Raw genomic sequence first — 14303 nt, forward strand, 5'->3', positions numbered from 1 at the left:
TGGCTTTTTTTTTTAGGCAATTGGGGTTAAGTGACTTGCCCAAGGTCACATAGCTAGTACGTGTCAAGTGTTGGGTCTGAGGCCAGATTTGAACTTAGGTCCTCTGGACTTCAGGGCCAGTGCTCTACCTACTGCGCCACCTAGCTGCCCCCCAATAAGCATTCTAATTAAATGCTTTCTGCTTCCTTTATTCTCTACTTCCATTTAAGCCTGGGATAGACTTTAGCTTAAATAGGCTGAGGTCTCCCACTTCATCTAGTGCCATCTTCAGTCATTCTGATCTATATCTTACCAGATGGTCCCCAGGAAAAAGCGAGGCTGGTGACTTTGCACACAGCCCTGCCTCACTTAAATACAATTCACTTGCAAGTCATGACATCACCTTCCTGATTCATGGTCTCTTCAAAGGACAAACAACAATAATAAAACCACTTATGCCGTTCCCACCACCTGATATACTCTTCCCTCAGTCTCAACCCATAGTTATCTTACCCTTATCCATATCTTATCTTCTAGGCTTAGCTCCAGTACCATCAGTTCCATAAATTATTTCATGAGTACCCTAATCTAAATTCCTATTGCCTTTGTGCCAAGCTAAGCCTGTGGCACTTTATTCATACTGTTTTATATCCAAATTTTCTCAGTGTGTATTATTTCCCTCACTAGATTAAAAAATGCTTGACTACGGATACCTGCTCTATACATCTTTGTGCCTTGTCCATAGTGCCAACAGTCCCTTGTAAACACAGCAGACATCCAATCAATATTTAATGAATCAAAGATGGATAAAATAAGTACTAGAAAATTATTAAAAGCACATGAACCTGCTCGGTTTGATAGTACACACTTGTAATCTTCTGGGGAAGCTTGAGATTGGTAGATCTGTTGAGATCTGAAGTTTTGTGCCATAGTAGAGATAAAACCATGTGGATGTCAGCACACCAGTTTAGTGAGCCCCACAGAAGAAAGGAGACCAGGCTGCCCAAGTCAACTCCTGGGCAGATCAGCAGCAGGGAGAGGCAATGAGTGACTGCTTTACTACTATCCTGGGCAAGATAGGGTGATCTATGCATAAATTTAGGTCCCTAGTTTTGTGAGTGTGACTTCTTTGAAAGCAAATGCATTAAAGGAGGCAGTCTCTTATAGTGAAAAGAGCACCAGATTTGAAATCAGAGAATGTAGGTTTATATCCCAGCTCTTCCACATTCTCTCTTTGTGACCTTGTGCAAGTCATGAATATCTTTTGGGTCTCAGTTTCCTCATCTTTGAAATTAGGGGGTTGAATAAGATAACCTTCCAGATCCCTTCTAGCTCTAAATTTTATGATCTTACAAGTTCATGGTTTCAAAAATATTATCCCTTTAAAAAAAAAAGGCATGTTCCCTAAGGCCTTGGAGCTTAAACCTTCAAAACAATTGACAGAAATGATTGGTGGACATGATTATTTAATTAATTAAAAAAATTGTTTTCAGTTCCAAATTCTCTCTCTCCCTGTACCCCTCTCCCACCCTCTGAGAAGACAAGAAAAACAATAACAATTATACATATGAAGCAATGCAAAAAATTTGTCCATATTAGCCATGTTACTGAAAAAAAAAGCATAAGAAAAATTAAGAAAACGGGGGAAATTCTTCAATATGCGCTCAGTGTTCATCAATTCTCTCTGTGGAGGTGGACAATCTTTTTCATCATGAGTGCTTTGGAATGGTCTTGGATCATTATATTAATCAGAGTATCAAAGTCTTCACAGTTGATTATTTTTACAATATTGCTATTACTGTATGCAATGTTCTCCTAGTTCTTCTTATGTCATTTTGTATCAGCTCATATAAATCTTCCTGGGTTTTTCTGAAACCATTCCCTCCATTATTTCTTATGGCACAATAGTATTCTATCACAATCATATACCACAACTTGTTCAGCCATTCTCCAATTCATAGATATCACTTCAGTTTCCAATCCTTTGTCACCATACACACACACACACACACACACACACACACACACACACACACTGCTATAAATATTTTTGTACATATAGATCCTTTTTTTAAAAATCTCTTTGGGATACAGAACTACTAGTAGTATTGATGGGTCAAAGGGTACTCATAGTTTCATAACCTTTTTGGCATACTTTCAAATTGTTTTTCAGAATATTTGGACCAGTTCACATATCTACCATCAGTGTGTCTGTTGTAGCGTACCTATCTTTCCATATCTCCTCCGGCACTTGTCATTTTCATTTTCTATCACATTTGTTGTTGTTGTCCAATTGTATTCAATTGTGTCTGACTCTTCATGACCCCATGGACTAGAATGCACCAGGCCCTTCTATTCTGCACTATCTCCCAAAGTCTGTCCAAGCTCATGTTTGTTGCTTCTGTGATAAGATCTATCCATCTCATTCCCTGGGTGTCCCCTTTACCTTTGGCCTTCAATCTTTCCCAACATTGGGATTTTTTCCAATGAGTCCTGCCTACTTATTATGTGGCCAAAGTATTTAAGTTTCAGCTTTAGTATTTGACCTGCCAATGAATATTCTTTGTTAATTTCTTTAATTGTTGATTGATTTGATCTCCTTGCTCTCCAGGGCACCCTCGAAATTCTTCTCCAGGACCACATTTTGAAAGCACCAACTCTGGCACTCAGCTTTCCTTATGGTCCATCTCTCACATTCCTACATTGCTACTGGAAAGATAATAGCTTTAACTATTTACACCTTTGTTGTCAAGGTGATGTCTTTGCTTTTTATTATGCTGTCCAGATTTGCCATAGCTTTCCTTCCAAGGAGCAAGTGGCTTTTAATTTCATGACTGTAGTCACTGTCTGCTATGATCTTTGAGCCCAAGAATATAAAATCTAACACTGCTTCCATTTCTTCTTCCTCTATTTGCCAGGGAGTGATGGAACCAGTTGCCACAATTGTAGTTTTTATTTTTTTATTTTTATGTTAAGCTTCAAGTCAGCTTTTACATTTTTCTCGTTCACTCTCATCAAGAGGCTTCTTAATTCTTCTTCACTTTCTACCATCAGAATTGTCTTTTCTGTATCTCTAAGATTGTTGATATTTCTCCTAGCAGCCTTAATTCTGGCTTTTAATTCATCCAGCCTGGTATTTTTCATATTGTACTCTGCATGTAAGTTAAACAAATAAGGTGACAATATACAGCCTTGTCCTATTCCTTTCCCAATCTGAAACCAATCAATTTTTCCATGTTTGGTTCCATGGTTGTGCTTCTTGGCCTGCATGTAGGTTCCTCAGGAGACAAGGAAGATGATCTAGTACTCCCGCCTCTTTAAGGACTTGCCACATTTTGTTGTGATACACACAATTAAAGGCCTTAGTGTAGTCAATGAAGCAGAACTTTTTTTTTCTGGAACTCTCTTTTTCTCCATAACTTAGTGAATGCTGGCAATTTGGTGTCTAGCTGCTCTGTGTCTTTGAAAACCATCCTTCTCTTCTGGTAATTCTCAGTTCACGTATTGCTGAGCCTAGGCTGCAGAATCTTAAGCATAATCTTGCTGGCATGTGAGATTAGCACAATTGTTCAGTAATTTGAATAAGCTTTGGCATTGTCCTTCTTTGGGCTTATGACATAAACTGAGTTTTCCAAATTTGCTGGCATATTGAGTGCAGCACTTTAACAGAATCATCTTTTAGGATTTGAAATAGTTCAGCTGGAATTCCATCACCTCCATTAGCCTTATTTTTAGCAATGCTTCCTAAGGCCCTATTGATTTCATTCTCCAAGACATCTGGCTCTAGATCAGTAACCACACCATGATGGTTATCAGTGATGTTAAGATCTTTCTTGTATAGTTCTTTTGTGTGTTCTTGTCACCCCTTCTTAAGCTCTTCTACTTCTATTAAGTCCCTACCGTGTTTGTCTGTTATCATGCCTATTTTCACATGAAATGTTCCTTTGCTATATTTGATTTTTTTTTGTGCAGAGATCTTGCCTTTTCCATTCAATTGTTTTCTTTATTTCTTTGCATTGCTCTTGTTAGCCAATATGATAGGTATGAGGTAGTACCTCAGCTGTTTTCACTTGCATGTCTGTAATCGATAGTGACTTAGAGCATTTTTTCATGTGACTACTGATACCTTTGATTTCTTCTTCTGACAACAGCTTGTTCATAGCCTTTGAGGAATGGCTCTTATTTTTATAAATTTGGCTCAGTTTCCTAAATATTTGAGAAATGAGGCCTTTATCAGAGAAATTTGCTATAAAATTTTCCCCAGCTTCCTGTATTCCTTCTAATTTTAGCCGAACTGGTTTTGTTACTGCAAACCATTTATAATTTTGTGTAATTAAAATGATCAGTTTTGCTTCCTGTGAGCTTCTCCATCTTTTGTTTGGACATGAACTCTTCCAGCTACAGATCTGACAGTTTTTTCTCTGTAATCTAGTAATTTGCTTATGACATCACCTTTTATGTCTAAGTCATGTACCCATTTTGAGCTTATCTTGGTATACAGTGTGAGATGTTGGTCTGTGCCTAGTTTCAGTCAGACTACTTTCCAGTTTTCCCAGCAGTTCTTGTCAAAAAGAGAGTTCTTGCTCCAATAGCTGGAATTTATCAAACCCCAGTTACTATGCTCATTTATTTCTCTATATTGTGTGCCTAGGGTATTCCATTAATCAACCACTGTATTTCTTAGGCAATGCCAGATTGCTTCATCATTCTTAATAAAAGAGGAAAAGTGTTTAGCCTCCCACTCCCCCCTCAAAACTCTTCTCTAGGTGCCCTCGGACAGCCAGACCTTTCCTATCACCCTGTATATGGGTTGATTTAACCAGTTGTCCTGACTCCCTTAAGTCAGGATTTCCGTTGTTAATTCTGCACTTCCTTCTTATAAGCTTAGGACACTAATAGGGAATTTGTGCTTAGAATACAGATGCCACTACTGATAGGGCATATTTTCTGCTCATATTGTACTAACCACAAGGGAATTCAATTTCTGATGCGATATACCTCTTTTGAGTCTCAGAGTAATAGTGAAGAAAATTACCATTTTCCTTTAAATAGATGCTTTTTAAAAAGCTTATAGTATTTATATAAGAATGTTGAGCTATCCTAAGCTGAGCCTTCTTTTTAGAATCATAGGACTGGGAAGGGATCTGGAAGGGAACCCTCATTTTAAGGATAAGGAAACTGACAACCAGAGAGATGAGGTAACTTCCTCAAGATTACACTGAGGTTACCTACGTAACACAGTTGGAATTCAAAGCCAGGTCCTCTGCTTCTAAGCCCAATATGCTTCCCATTATAGCTTGGATTTCATGATAACAGGTTTCCATTTATGTAATGAAACTCAATAAGAAAACAAATTTTGATTTGCAAAAATTGGTTTATAGCCAACTTTTCAGTGGCACATCTGTATTTTTGAAAGCAAGGTGCTCCGTACTCAAACCACATATTATACATTCATTATATGTTACTGGGTAACATTGTCCTTTATAATTCTTCATTTTTCTGTATGGTTCTATTGTGGCTTTTTCCAAGTGGATTCAATCTATTTTAGATTATAGACTCCTGAAGGTCAGCTACTGCATCTATTTAATTTGTTTTAATCTTGGCTAACATGCTGTATGCATATGTATGAAATCAGTAGAATCATATATCTAGAGATGAAAGTTTTCTAAGAGATAATCTATTCACTGGGCTGATGAGAAAACTGAAGCCCAGAGAAGTAAAGTGACTTAACCTAGGTCACTTAGGTAGTAAAAGATAGTTAGGATTTGAACCCACGTCCTTTGATTCTAAATCCAGTGCCCTAATTGGATGAAGGTGATGATAATGATGCCATTAGTGGATGATGATAATGAACTCCATAATAAATAATCAGAAATGTTGTTTACTTTGAGGTACGTTGGCTGGCCAAAACAAATAAGTTTCTTATTGAATATCAATTCAATAAACATATATTAATAACCTAGTATGTACAAGGCATTGCAGTGGGTACTAGAGAGGCAGAAACAAAACCAAAACAATCTCTAACCTTCAAGAACCCATTTGACTGGAAGAACTTATCTGTTGATATGATAGTTCAATTGAATGATCAGAAGGAGCTTCTGAGGTGGCAGGAGACCTCCACCCCACTGTAGGTAGCCAAAAACTGCAGTACCCAGTCAACCTAAAGATCAGCCCTTCAAGAAAATAATGGCAAAGAAGATGATCTGTAGCCCCCAACACAGAAAGAGAGCAGGGTTGTGCAGTGGTTAGAGTACTGGACTAGAGTCAAGAAGACCCAAATTCAAATTTGACTTCAGACACATACAGGCTTCTGATTCTGGGAAAATCATGTAGATTTCTCTCTGCCAAAGTTTTCTCATCTGTAAAATAGGGATAATAATAGCATCTATGTCCCAGAATTGCCATGTGGATAAAATGAGATCAGATTTCTAAAGCCATTTTGTAAACCTTAGAGGGCTCCATAAATGCTCTCAGCACTGTTTGTTGTTGTTGTTCTTGTTGTTAGAGAGTATAGGATAGGGCACTGACAGATTCAGCAGTCCAAGCCTTTAATTAAGCTGAGTCATCAGCTCTGGCAAGGTCGACTGACCCATAATAGCTAGTCATAGATACACTGATAACCACACTGAATGTCAAGGGGCAGGAGGATGTCTATGCCCTTGAAGAAATGAGTCAGTTCCCTGGGTTACATGTAGGGAGGCAATATCTCAGACCTCCTCCCAAGAAGGGGGTCAAGATAGGTAATAGAATGGCAGTGCTGGGCTCTCGATGGCATGGCATCCTTAATCCTATGACCTGACCTGGCAGTGCCAGTGGGCTCAGAACAAGGACCATACCACAGCTCTCTTAAATGGGCAGTGGACATTTAAGTAAGAGAAGAAGGAGCTAGCCATAGGCAAGAGTCAATCAGATCACTGTCATTCTTAATATACCAGGACTAGAGCCTCTGGTTCACAGCCCCGGTTACCTTACTGGGGAACACTTTTGTGCATCAGGAGAATCTAACTCAACAACTAAAATGAAGGCATTAGCAAACATAAGTTAACTTGTTCCTATGTGTTTCCACTCCTGATTCTTATTTTTTAAATGCTCAAAAATTATTTTAATGGAATCAAAACAACAAGGTGATATAATTTCCAGAAAAATCACTGTTGCTCGCTTCCATTAGAGAAAGAGAATTTGCGAGATAACTGTGTAATTATAAATTTTCTATTTATACAATATTTTTATAAATTATGTTAACATATACATCTTGACTCTTTCTTTAAGCCTCCATTCTCTTAAACTTTTTTATTTGCAAGAGTGAACAGCCATTTCCTCACTTCCTTTATCTCTCTCTGTTTTTTTTAAATTTTTTACAGCATGTAGTGGAGTTTGGGATAATATTACGTGCTGGCACCCTGCTGACATTGGAGAGACCGTCACAGTTCCCTGTCCAAAAGTATTCAGGCATTTTTACAACAAACCAGGTAAAGTATGCTTGTATTGAGAATTCCTGGAGCTCTCCAGAGTGCTCTTTTTCGAAGATGCTATGGATTCTGTAAAGGCAGAAAGAAGCCAGAACATCAGCCCCCTTGGGCATTTACTTACATCGAGTTAAAATGAGGACCAGCATCCAGCTGGATTTTAATAAATGTTAGTTTTAGAGAGAACACAAAGCTTCCTGCCTGGGGTCATTCACCTTATACAAATCAGAGAAAGGAAAAAGAAATTGTCCAGGAAGAGATCAGCACCAAAATGACATTTGAGTAATCCCTTTACCAACAAGGCCAAATGCCTAACTCTATATATCTATACCTGTTTGCCTATAGTTATACATGCATGCATGCATGTATGTGTGTATATGTGTATGCATGTATATATATGCATGTGTATTTGTGTGTAGGTATTTATATGTATGTAGGAGTGTATAATCCTGTGTATGTATGTATGCATACATATATAGGGTGTTTATACATATACACATGTAGGAATATGTTCACACATACATATATTTATATCATACACATATATTTGTGTTTCTGTACATAGAGACAGAGAGACAACACTGACCATAGATAACAGTAGCTAAACATTATATAGCACTTTCAGATTTACAAAGAATTTTAAATATAGTAAGTTATTTGATGGCTCATTACTGTCCTACATGTGAAATAGGTACTATGGGTATTATTATCTCCATTTTCCTCAGGAGGAAACAGAGCCTCAGAATGGAAATGATTTTCCTAGTAAATAGTAAAGTTATGATTCAAATCTTAGTCTTCTGACTACAAATTCAGTGCTCTATGCAACACACCACGACTGCTGCCATTATATAATGGAAGGCAACCAAAATAAGAATGTGAACTTGACTTTAATGTATAGCCACTGATCTAAATAAGAGCCTCTCAGTCCATTTCTCTGATCTGACAAACTGGTACAGTTTGAGATGTCAGAAGACCATGGAGGGAAGTTCTTCTGTTGACTTTACATGTGAGTGGGAAATTTTAGTCCACCTCAATGTTAGCATTGCGGAGTCAATGGTAATATGTAGAAGGACTGACTCCCAAGCATTAATGATTGGGGAACTTGTCATTTGCTAGAATGTGGGCTTGTAGTTCTTTAGTCAATCAGTTGTTGTCTAACTCTTTATGACCCCATTTGGGGTTTTCCTGGCAGAGATACAGGCGTGATTTACCATTTTGTTCTCCAGGTCATTTTACAGATGAGGAAACTGAGGAAAACAGGGTTAAGTGACTTGCCCAAGGTCACAGAGCTAGTAAGTGTCTCAGGTCATATTTGAACTCAGGTCCTCCTGACTCAATGGCCAGTACTCTATCCATTATGCCACCTAGCTACCCAAAAAGCAGGCTACCACTCACTACCTAGTTTATTGTCCACCCTCAGTCCCTCATTCCACACCTTACTTTAAGTGAAATTTTATCTGTTCTCTGGGCTTCTGCAGAGATTTTCAGTGTTATTATAATCAGGTAAAAAAAAAACCTGGCTTCTTGGGTGTCATGGTAAATTGAGCATCCATTAGCAGCAAACTTCAGATGAGCACATCCCCCATGTCTTGTTCTCTCTCTCTGTATTCCTGCTTGTGTATTATTCCCTAGCCCACATCCCTATCCTTGCCAGGGAGGCTCTCTAAAGTGATTCAGGGGTTTGTAACAGGCAAAAGGCTGTCTGGGGAAAAAAGGGCAAGTTCTAAGGTCTTCAAAACTACTAGAAAAGATAGAGACATAATTTATTTTCATTTTAGGTAAATAATGAAAGGAAATACTTTTGCAGGGTCAATAATGCAGCAGGTTGAACAGAAGTTGGTGAGGGTTGGTATTGGGGTGAGAGGAAATAGGTAGGATAAGTGGGAGGCCTTGTAGGGAAAGTTTGGAGAAGATAGCACTATATCCCACTTCCTCCCTTGCTTCCATCCTCCATCAGCGTAAATCTTCATTACAGAACATCTGTCCTATTGCCAAAGCAGCAGCAAAAGGACTTAGAAAATGATCTTGTAGGTTGAGTATATGCTGAGTCGTTGAATCTACCTACATTAAGACCATTGATCATCTCCCAGGTCTGAGAACCTGAGAGTGGCTGAGCTTTTATGAATCACCATCAAGTCAATAATGTTCCTGTTAAACACTTTGGGCTGCAGATTATTGTTCTAATATTTTTTAATTACTTGGCATTATCTGGGTTCTTTCTAATCTTGTATCATGGCATTAAAAGGGTTGTTACAAGGGTTCAAAAGCAGTCCAGCAATTTTCACATTGGTCCATACCAAAATAATGGTTTCTAAGTAGTCTTTTGCAAGTGTCCAGGCAGAAGCAGGCTGGGGTTCTGAGGAACCTTATGATACCTGCTGTTTCTGCTTTTGTGACTTTGGTTGTCACTTTATCTCACAAAGCTTTTGTTTTTTCATCTGCAAAATGTAAATAATAATACCCCTACCGTTGACCTCATAGGATTGACATACATAGCGTTGTCAACAAGTAACAAGCATTTATTAAGCACCTACTATTTGTCAGACTCTGAGCTAGGCTCTGGGAATACAAAGAAAGGCAAAAAATAGTCTTCAAGGAGCTCATAATTTAGTAACAAATAAAGATTGCAAGCTTTAAAGTACTACTTGAGTCCAGCTAGGGATCTGGATATACTTTGCAATATTATTAAATAGCCCTCTGATCATATGTAACATGATGAATTCTTTTTGCTTTAAAATAAAAGATTATGGCAATGAAATACCTCCAGTTTTGTGGAGGGTTTTTTTTTTTGGGGGGGAATCTTTGGAACAACAAAGCTGTCTGAACCTCTCTAAATTAACTCATTTAAAAGTAATGACACATACTAACAAGGTATCTTTCCAAAATAAAGACTGTAAAATACATATGAAATAGGGATAGAATGGGCCTGTGATTTCACTGATATATGGGATTCCCATATGAGGAAACTCTCTCTACCAATGCAGATAAGTACCTTCTCTGTAACTTATTGTTTTAGAGAGTTAACTGAGGCAGGATAGACAAAGGGAGATAAGAGGAATCTTTCCTTCACTAGTAGGGAGGCTAGGTGGCACAGTGTGATAGAGTGCCAGGCCTGGAATAAGGAAGGCTTCTCTTCCTGAGTTCAAATCTGGCCTCAGATACTTACTAGCTGTGTGACCCTGAACAAGTCATTTAACCCAGTTTGCCTCAGTTTCCTCATCTATAAAATGAGCCAGAGAAGGAAATGGGAAACCACTCCAGTATCTCTGCCAAGAAAAGCCCAAATGGTGTCACAAAGAATCAGACACAATTGAAAGACTGAACAATAATAACAAAATCTTTAACTACCAGACCCATTCATTTTCTTCTGAAAGTCTCATGCTTACTCCACTAGCTACAAATGTATTGGGAAAAGTCTAAAATCAAAGGAACCTGTCATGAGGTGGCACAGAGCAGTGCAGAAGGCAGTGGACTAACAGTGAGGACTGTTATTCAAGCCATTAATGCAATGTGTAGTACATACACATAACACTCACTAGCTGTGTGACTCTGGGCAAGTCACTTAACCTCAATTGCCTCACAGAAAGAGGAGATTGGATATGAAGATCTCTAAAGTCTTTAGTAGCTCTAATATTCTATGAACCTAAGAGTTCTAAATCAGGGCAGTGATGGGGGGAATCCATCCCACATTCCCTAGGATAACCAATTTATTTACTGTCATACTTTCACAAAAGGCTTTGTAACCAGGAAGGCAAACAAAGTCAACAGGCTCTTTTCCCAGTCCTCCCACCATGCCTCCATGCATGCAGGTTAACACTGGTTTTCAAAGGCTGTGATGACAGAGTTTAAGGTCTGACCAGATGTACAAGCTGGATGGACCCAGTGACAGATTGTGTTAGTTTTCTAAAGATTAGACTAGCTAAGTGTGAAGAAACGCATCAGTAGCAAACTAACCACTAAATAATGAATTCCTTGGTGCGGCAACATGTGAAATAAAAAGGCTTATTTTAATATATTCTTTTTAGGTAGTCCTTGCTCTGTGGGGACTTTAAGGGGATTTTTGGTCCTTTAATAATCAATAAACATTTCTTAAGCACCTACTATGTGCCAAGCACTGTGCTAAGTGCTGGGGATAGAATGTGAAAAAGAAAGCTAGTCCCTGTCCTTAAGGACCTTACAGTAGAAAGGAGAAGACAATACACAAAAAGATGAAAAGCCGAGGGAGAGAGTTGAAGGTACCCAGCGCAGGGGGCATGATGGAGAAGTCCCAAGGAGTGTAGCTGGGTAGGAATGAAGAAACGACTTTAATAGTAGCAGTAACTTGTACAGTTCTTTACAATTTACAAAGCACTTTCCTTAGAACAACCTGGTAAGGCGGACAAGCCAAGTGTTGTCCATTTTACACATGGAAAAGCTAAGGCTCAAAGAAGTTAAGGGGGTTCCCAGAGCTATTAAACGGAAGAGTTTGGACTTGAATGAGGTTTTCTGACTTTAAGACCAGTTGTCTTGCCACTAAATCTTTTAGTCTGGGGCTCACTGAGCAATACATGCACCTGGCTAGTTTGAGCTTATGGGCATAAACCACACCTATATATAGGTTCTACTGGGTGTGCATAGGTAGTTCCAGACTGAAGCTGTAACTAGGCAGAGTGACTGGAGCTTCCTCCAAGCATGTCCATATCTGGGGAGAGAGGATATCATGTACTTACATCCTCTCCAAGGTACGCTTCCAGCCATCTGTCATCATGCCTTGTGGTGGTCTACCACCTGGGCAGATCCTGGTCCTCCTTCTGCAGGGTACTACTGCCAAGCTAACTCTCCTGGGGCCCATTATTCTCCACCACCTCTACTCATGATTTGGAAACAGGTGTGCATGGGGCTGCCCACTCTTCTGGAACAATTGCATCTGAATAGACTGCCTCTTGTCTGTACTGAAGCACTAGGATTCCTAGTTACAACTACTCCTCAGACTGCCTTGTGCATTGACATCATCTATGGTTAGTTAGCTATGTTAGTTAGCTATGGTTAGTGCTCTGCTTTGTTAATGAACTGTGAGGTGAGAGAGGGAAGGTGTTTTGTTGCTGCCTTTTGTTTTTACACCACAGGTGTTTTCTAATATGACTGTCACACACACACACACACACACACACACACACACACATGCACACACACACACACATCCCAGTAACAAAGGAAAGAGTTAAGCTAAATCAACCAATACCTCCACCATGTCTGAGGGTGTAGGGGCAAATTATTGTTGAGGGATATGATGTATTCTTCCAGAGGAATGTTTGCCAAACAGTGGAAATCAGACACTTTCATGCCCACAGTGCTGGAATCCTTCACTTGTTCATTCATGTAATAGTATGCTTTCTGGGGAACCTGTACAATGGACTCTAGGCCCCAGAAGCAATATCTCATCTCTTTGTTTTCCAAGAAGGGATGGGCTGGGCCTAGACTTTTTCCTTGTGAACAGGTGGTGGGAACTGAGAAGCAAGCTTCCACTGAGTCAAATTAGGAAGTAAAGATATAACTAATGAGAACGCGTGAAGAATCCCATAACCACATTAGCCTTGTCTGCCTCTTCACTTAGAGGGCATTCATAGTCTCTGGAAATTGGAAGGGGGCTCAGAGGCCACCTAGCCCAGTCTATCCTTGAATAAGAAGATATCCTATGAGATACCCAACAAACTGCCATCTACTCTTTTCCCTGGAAACCTGTAGAAGGAAAGAACCCAATATCTTCTGAAGCAATCCATTCTACTTTGGGATAGCTACTTTATGTTCATTATGCCCAGGGAAGAATTAAGTGCATTATTCAGAGGACTGGAGCAAGATAATAATCTGAACATCCTCTCTCCTGCTATGCTTCCTCCCCCCTCTAGCTTGCCCTTCCCACTTTCTGGTTCTAATGAGAAGCATAATGCCTAGGAGTCAGGCAGCAGGAGAGAGAAAAAGTAGCAGTCAGATACCAAAATAATAGGCTAGCTTCTTAATTGGCTCCTGAATAATCAAAAGTCAGCTATAAATGTATTTCTGATTATGACAGGGCAAGTTCTGTCTTTTAAGAGTTCCCATTCTGTACAGCCTTCAAAGCTCACCCAAAAAGCCACCATTTGTCTGCAGCTGCTTGAAGTATTGCTAATGGGTATACTTTGACAAACCTATAGATCAAAGGTCTGGATTTTGTTTTACAGGAAATATCAGCAAAAACTGTACTAGTGAGGGATGGTCAGAGATGTTTCCAGATATCATAAGTGCCTGTGGCTATACTGACCTTGAAGATGATAATAAGGTAAGATATGTTCACTTTCTTCCTTCATGCTTTATTTTGTGCTGTTGCTTCATGTATTTTAAAAAACCAGTAGGAAAGCTGGATTTTTTTCCCTCATCTTCTAACCATGTTTAGAGTATCTTGACTTTCTTCCACTCTGTAACTAATTAAATATACCCATATTATTTCAGTGATTAAACTATGTAAGATGTTAAAGTTTGACAGCTCTGTACTGTTCTTTACTCTCTTTCATGATAACTGTTTGTTAAGGAGTTGACACCAGGCATGATGGTGCATTACTGTAATTTCTGCTGCTAGAGAGCCTGAGGCTGGTGGATTGCTTCAGTTTGGGAGTTCGAAGCTACGGTAGGGCTTAGGGCTGAAGCCAAAGTATCTATACTAAGTGAGTTGCTAATATGGTGAGGCCATGAGAGCAAAGAGCCACCAGTCTGCCTATGGACAGAAAAACAGGTTAGAATTTTCATGCTGATCACTATTGGTACTGGATCCATAAAGGCCCCTGTATTTCTAGCCTGAGGAAGATAAAGAGACCCAATATTTAAAAAAAAAAAAGGGTTGACTCA

The 14303-nt window shown here is 39.2% G+C and overlaps 1 protein-coding gene across 1 annotated transcript in view; it reads left to right on the forward strand.

The window, feature by feature from the left end:
• The window catches only part of VIPR2 (vasoactive intestinal peptide receptor 2), a 146044-nt gene that overhangs the window by 43887 nt on the left and 87854 nt on the right, over positions 1-14303 (forward strand). The window contains exons 3-4 of the mRNA XM_078152529.1: positions 7341-7448; positions 13643-13740. Coding sequence (XP_078008655.1) covers positions 7341-7448; positions 13643-13740 — 206 coding nt within the window. The remainder of the gene's footprint in view (positions 1-7340; positions 7449-13642; positions 13741-14303) is intronic.

Source organism: Phascolarctos cinereus, unplaced genomic scaffold (assembly GCF_003287225.1).
Source record: "Phascolarctos cinereus isolate Bilbo 61053 unplaced genomic scaffold, phaCin_HiC Scaffold_1;HRSCAF=81, whole genome shotgun sequence".
Classification (NCBI taxonomy): Eukaryota; Metazoa; Chordata; class Mammalia; order Diprotodontia; family Phascolarctidae; genus Phascolarctos; species Phascolarctos cinereus.